Raw genomic sequence first — 21760 nt, forward strand, 5'->3', positions numbered from 1 at the left:
TGCTCGAACACCCAACCTACGGTTTTTTCTAATCACATCTCACACTTTTTCAATGTTGTCATCGGTAATTGCTGTGCCATTCAAAAACCCGTGCACGTGACATGCAATCTTCACCGTAAGCCTCATTCATTAATTGAAAAGTTTCCGTCAGGATTCCTGTTTAACGAGAAACTTGATGTTAACACGTTGCCTAGTTTTGCAGTCCGACATTTTCCGACCGAGCGTAATAACACGTCTATACTTCAGTACTCGTCCACTTGTACTGAGTGAAGCGATCGAGTTGAAGGAGAATAACAAAACGAAAAGATATACTCTAGCAGAAAAGCTTGTACTGTACTACTGCTACACTGGATAGGTTAATTCTTAATCTCCAATTTATAAATACCGGGTATTAAATATATTTATACTTTTCAAGTGTCAACATAACATTATTTTGGTGGTGACTGGCAACCCGCCAATCTGTCATCAGAATTGTCCAAGATTATTATTGAATCTGTTTACTTGGAGTGAAAAAATTTTATAATGAAAAATTAATCAATCCACTGGGTTATGGTATTTTCTGAACTGAAGGTACAGTAGACTGTGTGTGTTTTGAGCAGCAAATTGGTGACTACTTTTATATAATTATTCCAGTTCTTGAAGTTAATTTGTTCAAATCTTGATACAACCATTAAATTATACATCATCATCAGTGTCTTAGCAATCCCTTATTTACATTAATGCTACATTTTAAAGGAATTAAAATTTTGTTGATATAATTATTTGCGGTGGAAGTGGAGTTGTAGGGATAGTGGTGGTGGGGAGCCACAATGGGAGGGCGCTTCATTCAGCCGTTGCCCTGGTCACCATCAAGGCTGGTTACGGCCCTGAACCTGATGCCTTCCCTTCGCTTGCAGGAGGGTGTTTCTCCTTCAGAAGCTTCATGGTCTCTGTTTATTGGCAGCATCCCATCTGAGGCCCTCTGAGACATCTTACCGCCGAGGTCATTTTTTCAGGACACATCTTGTTGCCAAACTGCCTGGCCGCATCACCAAGCAATTTTTGAGAAGGCCTCTTTAACCCACCCTTCTGCCTCTATACTGTATATAACTATTACTACTACTGCTGTTACTACGAATAATATGGTATTAGTACTATTACTGTTACTACATAAATTAATAATAATAATAATAATAATAATAATAATAATAATAATAATAATAATAATAATAATAATAATAATAATAATAATAATAATAATAATAATAATACCTAAAGGAACAAAAATCTTCAGGAGGAAAATGAAGAACTATTATAATAGTTCTTGATTGCAGCATGGATGTAAATGAGAAGAAAGCCTGGCATGCCTTTAAGTCTATTATCTCCAATTTTCTTGGCAACTACAGAAGTCCAGAGTATGAACGAGTTGTTGAGGACCTACTTCTGAGCTACAAAGTTCTTGGTGCACGCATGTCCATCAAGATGTACCTCAGCCCCACTTGACTACTTTCCAGAGAACTGTGGTGATGTGAGTGAGGAACAAGGAGAACGCTTCCATCAAGATATCCGTGTAATGGAGGAGCGGTACCAGGGTCGCCGGATATCAACATGCTCGCCGACTACTGTTGGTGTCCGAAACGACGCCCCAGACACCAACCACCAAAAGAATTTTCTGCGACAGCCATTTATGCATGTCTAACTGTAAAAGGCATCTATGTAGTTGACATATTTTGGTCCTATGTGTTGTGGTTACATTTCTTATGATATATTTTGCATAAAAATTTTGACATCATATTTAAGAATTTCGATTTTTTCCTAATTCCCATAGCATAAAAATCTGACCTGATTGGGCAAAATGAATGGCATTTTTGGAATCAGCACGCAAAATACATAAAGAATCAGCTAAGAAACCCCGCACCTCAGTTTTTTTTTCAAATGCAGCCCAGTGTTATTTAAGTTTATCGTCTATCTAAGCAACAGATGCATTGACTGTCTAGATCAGTTTTCTATATTCTAAGTAGTTGTGGCTCTATCAAGTCTTCATGTATATAGTACTTATTCCTTCAACTGGCGGTGTATAAATGTATAACGGAAATTATTCAGTCGAGGAAGGGAGGAAGGAGGGAGGGAAAGTAATTGACAGAAATTGATTAGTGTTTTATGTTGAACGTCATGCAAATACACGACACCACTAGAGAGAGAGGAGTACCCACCTTCTTCAGACGGAGAAGCTTGAGGGTAGTGAGGTGCTTGGCCTTACGGATGGCATCACCGAGACAGACCAGGTCGGTTGTGCTCAGATACAAACACGGGTCATCCAGGGACAAGTTCTGCACGCTGGTCTCTGGTAACGCTGAGAAGAGCTTGTGAAACATAGACTGATGTTGCCCATTGATGCATAGAGGCAGTGGCAGGTGGGTCTTGCACTCTGTAGGGGGGGAAAACCTGGGGATTTAAGGAAGAATTGACATGGTGTTTTATAGGGGAGGGGGGCCAGGATTTAAGCAGGAACTGAAGTAGTGTTAACTAGGGGAACCTGAGGATTTAAAGATGAATTGAAATGATGTTTACGTTTCTAGTTATAAGTTGCTCTTTCCTTCTATAATTGAAGTAAACAAACAAAAACGCGAGGATATGGACTAGAACCACCTGATGATTAGGTACCACAGTTTATTTTTTCCAGGTGGTTAAATGGCATAAACTACCTAGAGGGGTTAGGAGATATTAGGTTAGGGTTAGTTATATTAGGTTAGGGTTAGGTTAGGTTAGGTTGAGTTAGGGGACCTGGAGAAAGTATTGGAGAGGGGAGTTGAGGTCGACTTTCTTTATCGATAGAGAGAGAAGGAAGTTAGAGAGAGGAGGGACGGGAGGGTGGGAGGGAGGGAGGGGAAGAGGAGGAGGGAAGGAGTGGAGGAAGGAAGGAGTGAGGAGGAGGAAGGAGTGAGGAAGGAAGGAGTGAGTGAGGAAGGAAGGAGTGAGTAAGGAAGGAAGGAGTAAGGGAAGGAAGGAGTGAGGAAGGAAGGAGTGAGTGAGGAAGGAAGGAGTGATGAAGCAGGAGTGAGCAGAAAAAGGAAAGGAGAAGGAAGGAAGGAGGGAGGAAAAGGATGGAGTGAGGAAGGAGGGAAGGAAGGAGGAGAGAGGGAAGGAAGGAGTGAAGGGAAAGGAATGAGTGAGGAAGGAAGGAGCTGATGAAGGAAGGAAGGAGTGAGGAAGAAGGAAGGAGTAAGGGAAGGAAGGAGGAGGGAAGGAAGGAAGGAGTGGGAGTGAAAGAAAGTAAGGAAAGAAGGGGGAGGAAGGAAGGAGGATGAAGGAAGGAAGGAAGGAAGGAGAGGAAGGAAGGAGTAAGGAAGGAAAGGAAGAAATGAGTGGGGAAGGAAGGAAGAAAGGATGGAGGGAAGGAAGGAATGAGTGATGAAGGAAGGAAGGAGGGAGTAAGGAAGGAAGGAGGGAGGAAGGAAGGACGGAGTGAGGAAGGAAGAGTGAGGGAAGGAAGAAGAGTGATGCGGGAAGGAAGGAGGAAGGAAAGGGATGACGAAGGAAGGAAGGAGGATGAAGGAAGGAAGGAGTGATGAAGGAAGGAAGGAGGAGGAGGAAGGAAGGAGGAGGGGATGGAAGGGAAGGAGTGAGGAAGAAGGAAGGGAGGGATGAAGGAAGGAAGGAGTAAGGAAGGAGCAAAGGAAGGAAGGAGGATGAAGGAAGGAAGGAAGGAAGGAAGGAAGGAAGGAAGGAGTGAGGAAAGAAGGAGTGAGGAAGGAAGAAGGAGTGATGAAGGGAAGGAAGGAGTGAGGAAGGAAGGAAGGAAAGTGATGAAGGAAGGAGTGAGGAAGGAAGGAATGAGTGATGAAGGAAGAAGGAGGGAGTAAGGAAGGAAGGAGTGAGGGAAGGAAGGAGGAGTGAGGAAGGAAGGAGGAGGAAGGAAGGAAGGAGTGATGCAGGAAGGAAGGAGTGACGAAGGAAGGAAGGAGGACGGAGGAAGGAAGGAGGATGAAGGAAGGAAGGAGTGATGAAGGAAGGAAGGAGGAGGATGGAAGGAAGGAGTGAGGAAGGAAGGAAGGAGTGATGAAGGAAGGAAGGGAGTAAGGAAGGAAGCAAGGAAGGAAGGAGGATGAAGGAAGGAAGGAGTGAGGAAGGAAGGAAGGAGGATGAAGGAAGGAAGGAGATGAAGGAAGGAAGGAGTAAGGAAGGAGCAAGGAAAGAAGGAGTACGAAGGAAGGAAGGAAGGAAGGAAGGAAGGAAGGAAGGAGTGAGGAAAGAAGGAGTGGAGGAAGGAAGGAAGGAGTGATGAAGGAAGGAAGGAGTGAGGAAGAAAGGAAGGAAGGAGTGGGGAAGGAAGGAAGGAAGGAGTAAGGAAGGAGTAAGGAAGGAAGGAAGGAGTGATAAAGGAAGGAAGGAGAGAGCCACATACCTGCAGTAATGTAGTAGTACCCCCTGGCCTTCAAGGAGTAGCGGGCGCCAGTGTGGAGGTGGTCCTGGAACAAGTACTGGAGCTCTCTGGTCGGGTCAACCATGGTGGCGGCTGGGTGCTGGCAGGTAGGCCTGGCCCCTGCGAGGTACACACACTGGTCAATAATTTTCACGGTCACCTCTATCTACTTGTTCATCTACCAGTATACAGTGTAGACATCTACCAGTGTAGACATCTACCAGTGTAGACATCTACCAGTGTAGACATCTACCAGTGTATGAATCTACCAGTGTAGACATCTACCAGTGTAGACATCTACCAGTGTAGACATCTACCAGTATATGAATCTACCAGTGTAGACATCTACCAGTGTAGACATCTACCAGTGTATACATTCCACCAGTGTAGACATCTACCAGTGTATACATCTACCAGCGTATGAATCTACCAGTGTAGACATCTACCAGCGTATAATTACCAGTGTAGACATCTACCAGTGTACATCTACCAGTGTATGAATCTACCAGTGTAGACATCTACCAGTGTAGACATCTGAGGCGTATAGACCTACCAGTGTAGACATCTACCAGTGTAGACATCTACACAGCGTATGAACCTACCAGTGTAGACATCTACCAGTGTAGACATCTACCAGTGTAGACATCTACCAGTGTAGACATCTACCAGTGTATGAATCTACCAGTGTAGACATCTACCAGTGTAGACATCTACCAGTGTAGACATCTACCAGTGTAGACATCTACCAGTGTAGACATCTACCAGTGTAGACATCTACCAGTGTAGACATCTACCAGTGTAGACATCTACCAGTGTAGACATCTACCAGTGTAGACATCTACCAGTGTAGACATCTACCGGTGTAAACATCACCGGTGTAGACATCTACCGGTGTAGACATCTACCAGCGTATAATCTACCAGTGTAACATCTACCAGTGTAGACATCTACCAGTGTGGCGAATCTACCAGTGTAGACATCTACCAGTGTAGACATCTACCAGTGTAGACATCTACCAGTGTAGACATCTACCAGTGTAGACATCTACCAGTGTAGACATCTACCAGTGTAGCAATCTACCAGTGTATACATCTACCAGTGTATACATCTACCATGTATACATCTACTGTGTATACATCTACCAGTGTAGACATCTACCAGCGTATGAATCTACCAGTGTAGACATCTACCAGTGTAGACATCCACCAGTGTAGACATTCACTGTGTATACATCTACCAGTGTAGACATCTACCAGCGTATTAGAATCTACCAGTGTAGACATCTACCAGTGTAACATCTACCAGTGTAGACATCTACCAGCGTATGAATTACCAGTGTAGACATCTACCAGTGTAGACATCTACCAGTGTAGACATCTACCGTGTATGCATCTACCAGTGTATACATCTACCAGTGTATACATCTACCAGTGTACATCTACCAGTGTATAGATCTACCAGTGTACAACATCTACCAGTGTACACATCTACCAGTGTATACATCTACCAGTGTAGCATCTACCAGTGTGAGGCTACCTATCAGTGTATACATCTACCAGTGTATGCATCTACCAGTGTAGACATCTACCAGTGTATACATCTACCAGTGTATACATCTACCAGTGTATCATCTACCAGTGTATACATCTCCCAGTGTATACATCTACCAGTGTATACATCTACCAGTGTATGCATCTACCAGTGTATACATCTACCAGTGTATACATCTACCAGTGTATACATCTACCAGTGTATACCTACCAGTGTATACATCTACCAGTGTATACATCTACCAGTATGCATGCATCCCTGCAGATACCACAGTGCAGACATCTACCAGTGTATACATTCACCTGTGTAGACATCTACCTGTAGATACTCCACCGTGGTATGACCTACCAGTGTATACATCTACCAGTGTAGACATCTACCATGTAGAACATCCACCCGTGTAGACATCTACCAGTGTAGACATCTAAAGGTGTAGACATCTACCAGTGTATAACATCTACCAGTATACAATCTACCAGTCTGCATCTACCAGTGTAGCATCTACCAGTGTAGACATCTACCAGTGTAGACATCTACCAGTGTATACATCTACCAGTGTATACATCTACCAGTGTATACATCTACCAGTGTATACATCTACCAGTTTGCATCTACCATGTATACATCTACCAGTCTGCATCTACCAGTGACATCTACCAGTGTAGACATCTACCAGTGTAGATCACCAGTGTAGACATCTACCAGTGTAGACATCTACCAGTGTATAGATATCTACCAGTGTATACATCTACCAGTGTATACATCTACCGGAGTATACATCTAAGTGTATACATCTACCAGTGTATACATCTACCAGTGTATACATCTACCAGTATACATCTACCAGTGTATACATCTACCAGTGTATACATCTACCAGTGTATACATCTACCAGTGTATACTCAGTGTATACATCTACTGTAGACATCTCCAGGTGTAACATCTACCAGTGTATACATCTACCAGTGTATACATCTACCAGTGTATACATCTACCGTGTATACATCTACCAGTGTATACATCTACCAGTGTATGGCATCTACCAGTGTATACATCTACCAGTGTATACATCTACCAGTGTATACATCTACCAGTGTGAGACATCTACCAGTGTATACATCTACCAGTCTGCATCTACCAGTAGACATTCCACCAGTGTAGACATCTACCAGTGTAGACATTCACTGTGTCTATGCATCTACCAGTGTATACATCTACCAGTGTATACATCTACCAGCATGTATACACTACCAGTGTAGACATCTACCAGTATACATCTACCAGTCTATGCATCTACCAGTGTGGTATACATCTACCAGTGTATACATCTACCAGTGTATACATCTACCAGTTCTCGTATCTACCAGTGTAGACATCTACCAGTCTATACATCTACCAGTGTATATACCTAATAGTTCAGTGACATCTACCAGTGTATACATCTACCAGTGTATACATCTACCAGTGTATACATCTACCAGTGTATATCTACCAGTGTATACATCTACCAGTGTATACATCTACCAGTGTATACATCTACCAGTGTATACATCTACCAGTGTATACATCTACCAGTGTATACATCTACCAAGCCATCTACCAGTGTATACATCTACCAGTGTATACATCTACCAGTGTATGCATACATCTACCAGTGTATACATCTACCAGTGTATACATCTACCAGTGCGTATACATTCCTTCAGTGTATACATCTACCAGTCTGCATCTACCAGTGTATACATCTACCAGTGTATACATCTACCAAGTTCGTATCTACCAGTGTATACATCTACCAGTAATCTACTGCGATCTACCAGTGTATACATCTACCAGTGTATACATCTACCAGTCTGCATCTACCAGTGTATACATCTACCAGTGTATACATCTACCAGTCTGCATCTACCAGTGTATACATCTACCAGTGTATACATCTACCAAGTCTGCATCTACCAGTGTATACATCGTAACTACCAGTCTGCATCTACCAGTGTATACACCTGTACCCGCATCTACCAGTCGTGTACATCTACCAGTGTAGCATCTACCAGTGTATAGACATCTACCAGTGTATATCTACCTCTGAATGTATACATCTACCAGTGTATACATCTACCAGTGTATACATCTACCAGTCTGCATCTACCAGTGTATACATCTACCAGTGTATACATCTACCAGTGTATACATCTACCCAGTGTATACATCTACCAGTATACATCTACCAGTGTATACACTACCAGTGTATACATCTACTAGTATACATCTACCAGTCTGCATCTACCAGTGTATACATCTACCAGTGTATACATCTACCAGTGTATACATCTACCAGTGTATACATCTACCAGTGTATACATCTACCAGTCTGCATCTACCAGTGTATACATCCACCAGTGTAGCATCCACCAGTGTATCATCTACCAGTGTATACATCTACCAGTGTATACATCTACCAGTGTATACATCTACCAGTGTATACATCTACCAGTGTATACATCTACCAGTCTATGCATCTAGCAGTGTATACATCTACCAGTGTATACATCTACCAGTGTATACATCTACCAGTCTGCATCTACCAGTGTATACATCTACCAGTGTATACATCTACCAGTGTATACATCTACCAGTGTATACATCTACCAGTGTATACATCTACCAGTCTGCATCTACCAGTGTATACATCTACCAGTGTATACATCTACCAGAGTATACATCTACCAGTCTATGCATCTACCAGTGTAGACGTCTACCAGTGTATACATCTACCAGTGTAGACGTCTACCAGTGTAGACGTCTACCAGTGTATACATCTACCAGTCTGCATCTACCAGTGTATACATCTACCAGTGTATACATCTACCAGTGTAGACATCTACCAGTGTATACATCTACCAGTGTATACATCTACCAGTGTAGACATCTACCAGTGTATACATCTACCAGTGTATAAGATCTACCAGTGTATACATCTACCAGTATACAGAAGTTCATACATCTACCAGTGTATACATCTACCAGTGTAGACATCTACCAGTGTATACATCTACCAGTGTAGACATCTACCAGTGTATACATCTACCAGTGTATACATCTACCAGTGTAGACATCTACCAGTGTATACATCTACCAGTGTAGACATCTACCAGTGTATACATCTACCAGTGTATACATCTACCAGTGTATACATCTACCAGTGTATACATCTATCAGTGTATACATCTACCAGTGTATCAGACCCAAAATACTCACCTGTCTATCTCTCTTATCTATTTATCTGTCTTTGTTTGCCTAATTGACTCTCGACCTTGGTAACTCAGGTAAGTTAAGGTAAAAGAAATAGTGTTCTAATTTTGGTGTCACTTAGGTCTACCATCAGTAAAGGTAGACGACGTGGGTCAAGGTCACACTTGGAGTACCACCTCGTGTGTCTGACCTCAGTGTTAAACTCACGAGGAACTTAACCTAATTCATAATTGTTGATAAAACGATTCAGTTTATAAAAAAAAAACAATAGTACTGATAACACTATTAACTACTACTATTGACACTGGTACTAATATTAATTATACTACTACTACGACTACTACTACTACTACTACTACTACTAATAATAATAGAGTAAAGTTGTCATACAATTGGATAGCCATGTTTATAAACTCTGCAGTTACACAGTTCAGCATGCATATGGACGATATAGGTATACGGTGCAGGTACTGCCGCCTGAGAAGTTATTGGAAGCATAATGTGTTGTCTAATGGTAGACCCTGCTGCCATATGGCATCACGAAAATTGTGACCAAGTCCCAGGTTGCTGATCTGACTTTCTGCCTCATTTACACACAATTGCTGGGTCTCAACTGTTTCTCTTACTATTGACAACACCACAAATATAACCTTTCTCACTCTTGATCTGTTCTATACTTTCTATTTTATTCTCCTATGATATCAGTTGACAATACTATTGAAGGGGGCCTTCTCAGATGGGTCCCACTGGTCGGAAAAGTTGTGGACCCCAGGGCCAACCTGATCATCATCAAGCTACTGGAGCCTCAACTGACGCAACCGCGGATGCTTGCTGGGGGATCGGCTTTTTTTCACACTTCATTTTTCCAACATTCGCGGCCTGAGATCCAATTTTCCACTGACCACTTATTATTATCTGAACTTCAACTGACCAAAGCAGCTTCACTCAAACCTTTTCAAGTCTCCAACTACAACCATTATACCTCTTTCCGTTCTAAGGGAGGTGTATGCACCTATTCCTACACACGTACACCTATAGTTGGACTCACGGATCTTGAATCTTCCCTTTATGATGTCATCTGGCTCAAAATATCTGTACCAACTTTGAATATTTTCCTTTGTTTCCTATACTGTTCTCCCAACTCTACCAACTATTTAGAACTCTGAATATCTCACTTCTTGCCACGAGTCGTTGCTATCCACACACCCCAACACCGAGATCCTCTACCTAGGGGATTTCAATGGACATCACAGAGAGTAGCTTGGCTCTGCAAGGGATGACCCAGGTGGAGCTGAGGCACTCTCTTTTTCCTTACGTAATGATCTGGAACAAATAATCAAACACCCTACACGCGTTCCTGATCGACACGATCAACTTGCTAACATTCTTGATCTTTGTTTTACCTCTAACCCCTCACACTATTCATACTCAATTTTTGCCCCCTTAGGGTCTTCTGATCACAACCTTATTTCTATTAAATCAAACTGGGCACGACCACCTCCCCCACCACCCTCTAAACGTCAACTATGACACTATCGGAGGGCAAGCTGGCAATCCTTGCGAGAACTCTTCACCGACTTTCCTTGGGATGAATGTTGCTTTTCCACTCGGGACGCCTCGGTATGTGCTGACAGCATTGCTGGGGTTTTACAGGATGGTATGAGTGCATTTATCCCATCTTCTACCAAAACTTTCACATTACAATCATGGTTTGATCGCTCCTGCTCTCTTGCATGCAGGGTAAGAGATAGGGCATATCGAGCTATGAAACTATCTCCTCCTATTACCCTCTCCTCTTTCATTGCTTCTAGAAATCGTTGTAAGGCTATTCTTCGAAGGGCCAAACGGAATTTTATAAAAAGAAAGACCGTTGTCCTGATTAGTTCTTCATCAAGTAAACCCTTCTGGTCCTTAACCAAAAACATCTGTAATAACTTCTGCACTCCTTTTCCTCCTCTCGTCCGACCTGATAACTCTATAGCCAACTCTCTCCCTGACAAAGCCAATCTCTTTGGCACCCTTTTCTCCTCTAACTCCACCTTAGACGATTACAACTCAGTCCCTCCTACTCCTGCTCCTCCTACTGAACCTATGCATTTTCCTATAATCTCCACTCGTAGGGTTGCCGGTGTGTTATCCAGGTTGGATGTGAGTAAGGCGCATGGACCGGACGGAATACCCCCTCGTGTTCTGAGGGAGTGTACTGAAGCTCTGGCCCCTGTGCTTGCTCGCCTCTTTCACCTCTGCCTCAAAACCCAAACTTTTCCTTCGTCTTGGAAGCATGCCTTGGTTCAGCCCATCCCGAAGAAGGGTGACCATTCTAATCCCTCTAACTATCGCCCCATTACCCTAACTTTATCCCTCTCTAAGATTTTCGAAACTACCTTGAACTCTCACTTTCTCAGTCACCTTGAACGCCTTTCTCTTTCGTCGGATCACCAGTATGGCTTTCGCCAGGCGAGATCTACTGGTGATCTGCTCTCCTACTGCGCCCATCTTTGGTCATCCTCTCTTAGGGATTATGGGGAAACTTTCGTCGTGGCCCTCGACATCTCCAAGCATTTGACAGGGTATGGCACAAGTCTTTGCTTTCTAAACTTCCCTCTTATGGTTTCTCTCCCCCCACTTTCTCTAATTTCTAGCTTCCTTGAGAATCGATCCATGACAGTTGTTGTCGAAGGATCGATCTCTTGCTCTTTCTTTACCAGTAGTGGCGTCCCACAAGGTTCTGTTCTTTCACCTACTCTCTTCCTTCTTTTTATCAATGATTTACTTCACACTACGACTAATTCTATCCATTCTTACGCTGATGATTCTACTCTTCACTCTTTTCATATTTTTCCATTTCCCCCTAACTCTGAAAGTAGATCAGTTTCTAGAGCTGAAATCATTACATCTATCAATGAAGATCTGTGCAGCATCTCCGAATGGGGAGGTAGAAACTTGGTTAAATTCAATAGTAATAAAACTCAGTATTTACCAATTACACTTTCCAAATTAGATGATCTCCCACCAATCACATTTCAGGACGCTATCATTCTGCCATTTCCTCTAATATGCCATGGAAGCCACACATCCACAACATTGCTAAAGCTGGGAATGCCGTACAGATGCCGTAGCTACTTCAATCTTGAGCAGTTGCTTCAAGTGTATAAGGAATTCATTCGTCCTAACTTGGAGTACTGCTCTCATATCTGGGGTGGCTCTTCTGTCCAACTGTTAGAGAGGGTGGAATCAAAGGCATTGCGTCTTATTAACTCTCCTCCTTTAGTTGATAATCTTTCTTCCATTTCTCTTCGCCGCAATGTTGCTTCACTCTCTCTTTTACAGGTATTTTAGCGGGCAATGTTCGGTGGATTTGGCAAGGCCATGGGCTTGTAACACACGTCTTGCCCGCGGTGCCCACAGTTTCTCTGTGGATGTCGGTCACACTATAATAGCCCGTTATAGTACCTCCTCCTTTCCTCACACAGCCAAACTGTGGAATGCTCCGCCTTCTTCTGTGTTTCCATACTCATGCAATCTGTCTCACTTTAAAAAGATGGTTTTCGGCATCTTCGTGGTGTAGATTAATATAACCTTTTTCTTTTTTATTTTCCATTTCTTTTTACTCTTGTTTTTTTCCCCCAGGCCCTGTTGTGGGTCAATGACCTGTGCCCGGGTGGGTCATTCCCCGTAAAAAAAAAGACCGTGGGAGTATACAGTTTCCTGTGTACCGAGACAGTGCAGGTAGACAACAATGGTAAACAGGAAGGCAACTTGACTAAGGATAACCGAAAAAGCTGCCAGCTGCTTATTTCCAAGAGGGTCCTTTGCTTAGGCTTACGCTTGGTCTGTAATCAGTAACAGTAGGTCAACAGGAGGAGTGAAAGTTTACTTGATAGAATTAAAAAAGCATGATATTCTGCTTGGGCTATCAGAGGCTGGCGCATCACTACCGCGGTGCTTTTTTGTTTTATCTATATTAATTTTTTATAATTTCGCCACTTTATCAGTTTACTAGCCGTTCGAGCAGTTGGTCTATCCAGTGTTAGCACAGGAGGAAACTGGGGACCGGGAAACCTGTGATGTTTGGTAGTTATACAAGAATTTTTGGTGGCCACTAAAAATTTCCTGTTGCAGGTATAGCTGGTGCGAGTATTCTCTAGATCTATATTGATAAACTGAATCCTATCACTTTGTTACTATGTTAAAAATGCTCTATCACAATTTTTTTTAACCTAATAATAATAATAATTAGATTGACTATTTACTATTCCCCAGAACCCCCGAGAAAGAAAGAAAAATAGGATTTCAGTAGCCCTAATATGAAAATGTCTGACACCTTCGGCTGAATCGTCATATAAATATTTCAATCACGAAGTTAATATTGTAAGAAACAAGTGAGAATTATGACAACAGGTTACTATAATAATATACCTATAGCCGCGAAGTGTAGTGGTAATTAACCCTCAAAATGGAGTACATTGTGAATGGAAAAAGGTTCTCAGCGGAGGACCACAAGGCTCTATCCTTGGACCACCTTGTTTATGATCTACATAAACGACATTGATGAAAAATATCGTGCCACATTGTCAAGTTTGCGGACGATACAAAGATTTGGGAAAGGAAAAAAGTCAGGACGATCTCGCAGCAATGCAGGAAGACCTGAATGAGCTCTTCAAATGGTCGCGAAACTGGCAAAAGCACAACTATTCTGTTAATAACTCTTTCCTGGATACTGTAGAAAAGGAGAAAGATCTTGGTGTTACATAAGAAGAACATAAGAAAATAAGGAGTCTGCAATAGGCCGGTCGACCTGTGCATGGCAGCTCCTGTCGAGAGTTACTACCACTCTCCATCATCCATGAATCTATCTAGCCTCCTTTTGAAACTTTCCAGAGTTCCCGCACTTACTACAAAGTTGCTAAGCTTGTTCCACTCGTCCACCACCCTATTTGTGAACCAGTTTCTTCCTATCTCCCTCCTAAACCTAAACTTATCCAACTTGAATCCGTTGCTACGAGTCCTATCCTGCTCGGATATTATAAGAACTTCTATCATATCTCCCCGCACTCTTCGTCTTTCTAGGGAATGCAAGTTAAGTTTCTTTAACCTATCCTGATATGGAAGGTTTCTAAGTCCCGGAATCATTTTTGTCATTCTTCGCTGCACCAACTCTAGTGAATTTATATCCATTCTATAATAAGGGCACCAGAACTGAACCGCATAATCGAGGTGCGGCCTAACTAGCGCAAGATATAGTTGCAATAAGACCTCTGCACTCTTGTTACTTACACTTCTAGATATAAAACCCAATACTCTGTTTGCCTTATTTCGAACATTAACGCACTGTTTTCAGGCCGTAGGTCCGGGCTTACAAGTACCCCTAGGTCTCTTTCACAAGTCGACTTCTCTAGGTTGATGTTGTTAAGGCTGTATACATTATAAGTATTTGTTCTTCCAATATTAAGTACGCTGCACTTGCTGGTGTTGAATTTTATTTGCCATTTTTCAGACCACCCCTGCAGTTTATTTAGATCCTCCTGTAATGCATTTGCATCCTGCCCGAATTAATTTGCCGCCCTATTTTGGTGTCATCAGCAAACTTGCTTATGTCACTGCTGATCCCAGTATCTAAATCGTTTATGTAGATTATGAACAAGAGTGGGCCTTGTACTGACCCCTGGGGAACCCCACTGGTTACACGGCCCCACTCAGATTTAACACCATCTACGCTGACCCTCTGCGTTCTATCGGTGAGCCATGATTTTATCCAATTTAAGACTTTCCCCTCGTTACCATGAGCCTTAATTTTTCTCGGAAGCCTCTGATGCGGTACTCTGTCAAATGATAGATCAATCACTGAAAGCGGCGCAAATCGAGATTTAGGAATTATAAAGCACACCTTTGAATACGAAGTTAGTAAAATGCTCCATCAGATGTACAAATCTCAAGTACATTCCAGTCTGGATTACTGTAAACAGGCATGGAAACCCTACCTCCAGAAAGATCTAACATCCCTAGAAAAAGTGCAACACAGAGCCTTAGGACTTAACAACTTTCAGACAAGACACAATAGGGTAGATCTCAATGAAACATTTAAAATCCGGAAAGTGATGCAAAACGTATACGCGGTGCCTCGCCAGAGCCGAACTTTCACTTAACGCGGGTTTTTTCCACATATATGCGCAGAGTGTCCGGCTGGAGACGCTATTTTTAGATATGCCCCACCCGCCTGCCTGCCTGCTCTCACCTCTCCCTCCTCCTCCCTCCGCCTGGGCAAGCTGCGCTGTAAGGTTGCGCAGTGTGTGTCTTCTACTAACGTAAGTGTTACACCTAACTTTTAGTTTTCCTAACCTAACCTTTATTTTTCCTAACTTAACCTTTATTTTTCCTAACCTAACCTCTTCTAAATTACTTGTTTGTTCATACCATCATAAAGTTAAGATAAAATTTTTACTACAACATAGTTGTGTGTCGTCAAAAAGTGGAGTTTGGGGGTCAGGCCAGTCTCTATTGGAATTAATCCCATATGTTCTGTTGTTCACATACATACATACATACATACATACATATATATATATATATATATATATATATATATATATATATATATATATATATATATATATATATATATATATATATATATACGCAGGGTGATTCAGCAAAAAGTACAATAAATTGAAGGATGAAATCCTTGGATAATTCTAAACCACAATGTGTCGATGGTAAAATAAGAGATTCTGGATATGCCCGTGTGTTCGTGACAGGTGCGAGCAAATTAAACATAGTCCAGGCATTCTGGAACAAGCCAGACAATCAATGGGACGACGTGTACAGGCCTGTATTGAGGCAGAAGGGGGCAACTTTGAACATTTCCCTAAGGTTGTAACAAAGAGGGGTCACACTGTAGAGATCTGTAAATAAAGGATTATAAAAACCTATGGGGGTTTCAAATTCACTCATTAATGCAACATCTTAAATGTATTGTAACATGGAAACTATCCAGAATCTCACATTTTACCATAGACACATTGTGGTTTTGAATTATCCAAGGATTTCATCCTTCAATTTATTGTACTCTTTGCTGAAGCACCCTGTATATACGGCATATATGTTACGTTTTATTTTGCAAAATGAATTACAAAGAGACAACCTAAACTAACCTAACCTTATGCTTAGGTTAAGTGAGAGGTTAAGTTAGGTTAGGTTAGGATGGCTCGTGTAGATTGATACACAACCAAACCAAACTAAACCTAACCTCTCACTTAACTTAACTTAACCTCTCACTTAACCAAACCATAAGGTTAAGTTAGTTTAGGTTGTCTGTTTGCAATTTATTCCGCAAAATTACCAATGTGCATGCCAGTAATTTTGCAAAATAACCGATTTCGCAAAAAAAGTAACATACAGCATATGCACAATATATACAGTATATGGATCTAAAAATCAAGAGGTAAGCGTGTGCAGTACCCTGGGATGGGTTACTTTAACGTCAGAAGTGAGGTACACAAACAAACTGCCTCCTATCTATCTATATTTCGTCTTACCTGTTTCTTGAAGGCATCTTTACTCTCCCGTGTAGCTTTTCTCGTCATTTGCTTTATATCCTTCCGGAACTCAGCGGGCGTCAGGTCCATTTTACCCATAAATACTCCTTCTCCAGGCATTAGCTGCGCCTTGCTCATAGAGACTGTAAGATGAAACAGTGTTAAGGAGGTTCATATTGGTGGTGTTGGATACTTTACAAAGGTTGATGAGACTATAAAGTAAACTGGTGTTTTACAACTCTGAGATGTAAAGGTTAACTGGAATTGGTTGCCGGAATACACACACACACACACATACAGTACATGTGTCTTTATTCAAGACATTTTCAGATGCAACTGAATTACAAGGACAGAGAGGCTTAAGTACACAGGGTGACCTTACTAAACATGAGGTTAGGACAATAACATGACATCCACTAATCCACACACCAACCACACAGCACATGACATCCACTAATCCACACACCAACCACACAGCACATGCCATCCACTAATCCACACACCAACCACCACCGCAAACACAAGAGGAGCTTATAAGAAAGGGCGACGTAACTAGTCATGTTAAGTCAGGTAAATATATATGAGACCCACTAATCGTCTATCGTACATCTACCTTAAATGTTTCCAAAGCATTTTTATCCTTGGGCCACTGACAATTAATTTGTGTAACATTCTCAGTTGTGTACTGACCATCACTAAGGTTTATTGAATTAATTTCTCAATCAAACTTGATTCAACCAAAAGTCTTTCTGTGACACATGATGATTTATACACTTCTAAATTGTTTTCCAAATCTATGGGATGAATAAAGACGAAAGCTAAGGTGCTCCATTGTTTCCCTTTTTCCTGTGTGATTTTATCAAGATTTATCTTATCCGAGTTTCCGTTGTGGATCTACATAAAATAAATCATATATATATATATATATATATATATATATATATATATATATATATATATATATATATATATATATATATATATATATATATATATATATATATATATATATAAAAGAAAGGACACTTATTATAAATAGAGAGAGAGAGATGAACTTACGACAAAGCTTGTGGAGGTTTCTGTTCTTCTTCAGGAGTTCGACCAAGCTGTCAAACCCTGAAGGTCCGTGAACGAGGCCAGTAAGTTGTAATTCCTTCAGTTTAGGGGCACAGCGGGTAAGTCTCCTACACAGTACCTCTAAATCGTCGTCACTCATGTACATGTCCAGACGCAGGATCTGCAGGTCCTCCAGGGCCTTCTACAGGAGAGGAGGGAGCCTTTAGTCACCAGGAAGAAGGGTGTTAGAAAAGCCGAAGAGAGACGATTATTTTATTTAACCCTTTACGGACGCTGGACACTAGTGCTTAAACCTGTACTTCTCCCTATATATATACAGTATATATATATATATATATATATATATATATATATATATATATATATATATATATATATATATATATATATATATATATATATATATATATATATATATATATATATATACATATATATATATATATATATATATATATATATATATATATATATATATATATATATATATATATATATATATATATATATATATATATATATATATACTGTACATATCAAACTGAGTTTACACTTGTAATAAACCAATCCTAACCTGCAGTTATATATATAAACAAATATGGTTGGTTCTGTATATATATTTTGGAATAAAAACTGAGATTTGTCAGATTCTAGTAAACTTGTGTATAGTAAAATAGTTCTGTAAACACGTGCATAGTAAAATATTTTTCTCTCAAAATGGAATTCTTTTTCATGAGCGCAATCACACCCTTCCGAACTTTCCTTACCTTATCCATGTGACAGGTAGCACCTTCAAAGGCCTTCCTCAGGTGATGAGAGACGCTCATCTTAAGTTCCTTGATCTCCAGCTCTCGCAGGTTTACCTTAGGTAGTATCGCCTGCAAGTGAGAGAAGAAGAGTTCGATCTTCTGGTCAGAGAACGGCTCCCCATCTTGTGTGGCTCTAATACTGATTTTGTTGATGCTGGTGTTGGATTTGAGCGCGTTGAAGAAGGCGGTGTACTGATCGGGAGTAGCTTCATTGAACGAGCTCTCCTGGTCGGGATTATTGCTCTTGATGCGCCAGACAATTTCTAAGGATTTGAGTTTCTTAAAGTTTTGAGCAATAATAAAGCTCCAGCCCTCAAAGTCCATTTCGCTGGTGTGGACAATGGCGTTGCGACGGTCCAGTAGCTTGGCCACAGCTCGACAGTTTTCATAGGTGGGCTCTGCCTCCCGCAGCAGCATCAGTAGCTCTTGATCCCGCATCTGCAGGAAGGCCTGGCGCTTTTTACCGACGAGGGCCAGGTGGGCTCTCTTGCCCAAAATACCAACCACAAACTTCAGGACGTGCTCGTGGCGGTACACCTTGGAGAACTCTCGACACTCTCGACAGTTAGACCTGTACCGCTCTATGTGGTTGGCAATGTATAACCCCGCTAAATACTCCAGGAAGATCTTGTGCACTGGCTTCCAGAACTTTTTGTGACCCAGAACACCGTTTTCACTGTCGTTGGATAAGAAACCAAGGTGAAGCAACTTGTCAGAGTTCTCAATATCTTGAATTTGTTTTGCACTAAATCGCGTCTTCTCTGTCTTCAGTGCTTCTAAGCACAACTTTCCAAAACTGAGAAATAATTCCTCATACTCCGGAGGGAAGGATTCAGTGTTCTCATCAACATTACCCACTTTCTTGATGTTCCACTTTATGAGGCACAGCATAATCTTAAACATCAGATCTGAGAGTTTCTCTGGAAGCTTGGCCACGCCATCAGACCCATACAACATACACAACAACACACAGAAGAGTGGCCGCTTGGCCAGCTTCCGGTACTTGTAGTCCTTCTCAATGATTTTCTTGAGGTTCCTCCCGCACTCATCCTCGTTGACCAGCTTGAAGTACTTGGTGATAAACTCGAACATCTGTGCCTCGTTGAAGCCCTTTACTATGGTCCTCTGAGCGATGGTCTTGAGGACGTCTGGCCGCGCAGTCACCACGACTTTACTATTCTGAAAGTCTCTATTACCCAACAACTTCTGGATCTCTCCTTCGTCAGCCTTCTCCAGCTCATCGTACCCGTCCAGGATGAAGAGAACCTGCTCCTCGTGCATCTTACAGTACTCCCACACTTTCTTGAACCTGAAACAGTAATTATGGGACCATGGATTAATGCTACTTAATCCTCCTTTGTGTGTAGGCGAGCAATGTCTTGTAATATGTCCGCGTAATGCCAAATTGTCTTTCTGTACTATGGCACTGCCAATATGTATGTGGCAATGACGGAAATATTATACTAAAACAATTATATATTTATCCTGCTATTTACAAAGCCATCGGAACTGACAGAGGTACAACTATGACATTTACTTAACCTAAATCTGGCAGAGGAACGTGGAAAAGACAAACACGAGTTGTACTTTACTAAGGTGTAAAGATCACACCAATTGAACTTACCCCGTCCCCCACCCAACAAACACACGTGCATCACCACCACCAAAGGGTCAAGACTTATTCGGCGTTGCTCCAGAAGCTGCCTGGGCCAACCTGTAGGTCCATTCCCCAATTCCCTCCCCTCAGCCTCTCCTCCCCACCGGTTATTAGCAAAACCCCGCCAAAAGTGACAATTTTGTTTCGTAAAGGAGTGGAATCAGTGATGAACAGTGTTTAGGCCAGTGTAATCAACACTAAACAGTAACAGCCGAGAGGCATGACCAAGTTAACGATCACATAAACCAGTGAGGTCATGAGATATCCAGATATAACAGGCCCCTGGGAACCGACCATCTTCTGACCAGGCGGTTTAGCGTTAACCAGTCCACACTGGGAACGACCGTGGGTCAGCATTACACCTGCCTAGGAGAAACCACCACACCACGCGACATGGTGTCTCCATGACATTGCGACATAATAATGAGTTGCTACAACGTGGCAAGAGACCAGCCCGGGCCATCAACTGTAAACTATAATTTGTATGTTCAATTCATGTTCCTTCTCCTTTTAGTACTGAAAGCTTTTGTTTAACGACCCACCCACCCCATGTCTTTATATGTATTAACTCATTTCTGGCCAAAGTTTATTTTCAACCTTTTGGTTGAGGAACTTTTTCATTAAACCGTTAATTATTATTATTATTATTATCATTATACACACACACACACACACGCACACACACGCACGCACACTTACTTTTCCTCGAAGTGTGATGGTAGGAGTTCCTCTTTGACGTATTGCTCAAGACTGCCCTTAAAGTCTCTCAGGAAGATGAGAAACACGAACTTGAATTCCTGCAGATTCTTCTTATTGGCCCAGTCGATGGCCAGCTTGAGGGCCAACAAGGTCTTGCCCATCCCTGGCTCCCCCTCCACCAGGAACCGTGTCTGAGGTGAAGAAGGTGAAGGAGAATGCAAGTGACGTACTTTGAGGGGAGGAAGGTGAGATGGGAGGGGGGAGGTGAGGAGAAGGAAAGTGAAGAAGTGAAATTTTTTTAATTTTATAAGTAAATTTTGTAACATAAGGGACCACCGACACACTCACGGCCACCCCACACACGCATGACCACCCCACACACTCATGGCCACCCCACACACTCATGGCCACCCCACACACTCATGACCACCCCACACACTCATGGCTACCCGACACACTCATGGCCAGTAGGCTTGCTCTTGTCTTTACTGTTCTAGTCCGTTAGGTGAAGGTGTAAACTTGATTCACTTATAAAACTAAATTGCAAATGAGGATTTATACCAACACCAGGACCTGTCACACCAACACCAAGAACCGTCACACTAACACCAGGAACTGTCACACCAACACCAGGACCTGTCACACCAACACCATGACCGGTCACACCAACACCATGACCTGTCACACCAACACCATGACCTGTCACACCAACACCATGACCTGTCACACCAACACCAAGAACCGTCACACCAACACCAGAAACTGTCACACCAACACC

At 41.9% G+C, this 21760-nt stretch overlaps 1 protein-coding gene across 3 annotated transcripts in view; it reads right to left on the bottom strand.

Annotated features, from left to right (window-relative positions):
• Positions 1-2271: 2271 nt before the first annotated feature.
• LOC121874052 overlaps positions 2272-21760 on the bottom strand; it is a 118310-nt gene continuing 98821 nt past the window's right edge. For all 3 annotated transcript variants that reach the window (XM_042377942.1, XM_042377926.1, XM_042377931.1), the window contains exons 4-9: positions 20983-21173; positions 18585-19935; positions 17800-17998; positions 16741-16883; positions 4385-4522; positions 2272-2407 (exon numbers count right to left, since the gene is read on the bottom strand). In XM_042377942.1, the coding sequence (XP_042233876.1) occupies positions 4415-4522; positions 16741-16883; positions 17800-17998; positions 18585-19935; positions 20983-21173 (1992 nt within the window). In that variant the 3' untranslated portion in view covers positions 2272-2407; positions 4385-4414. The remainder of the gene's footprint in view (positions 2408-4384; positions 4523-16740; positions 16884-17799; positions 17999-18584; positions 19936-20982; positions 21174-21760) is intronic.

This window comes from Homarus americanus, unplaced genomic scaffold, assembly GCF_018991925.1.
Source record: "Homarus americanus isolate GMGI-L3 unplaced genomic scaffold, GMGI_Hamer_2.0 scaffold55640, whole genome shotgun sequence".
NCBI classification, from domain to species: domain Eukaryota; kingdom Metazoa; phylum Arthropoda; class Malacostraca; order Decapoda; family Nephropidae; genus Homarus; species Homarus americanus.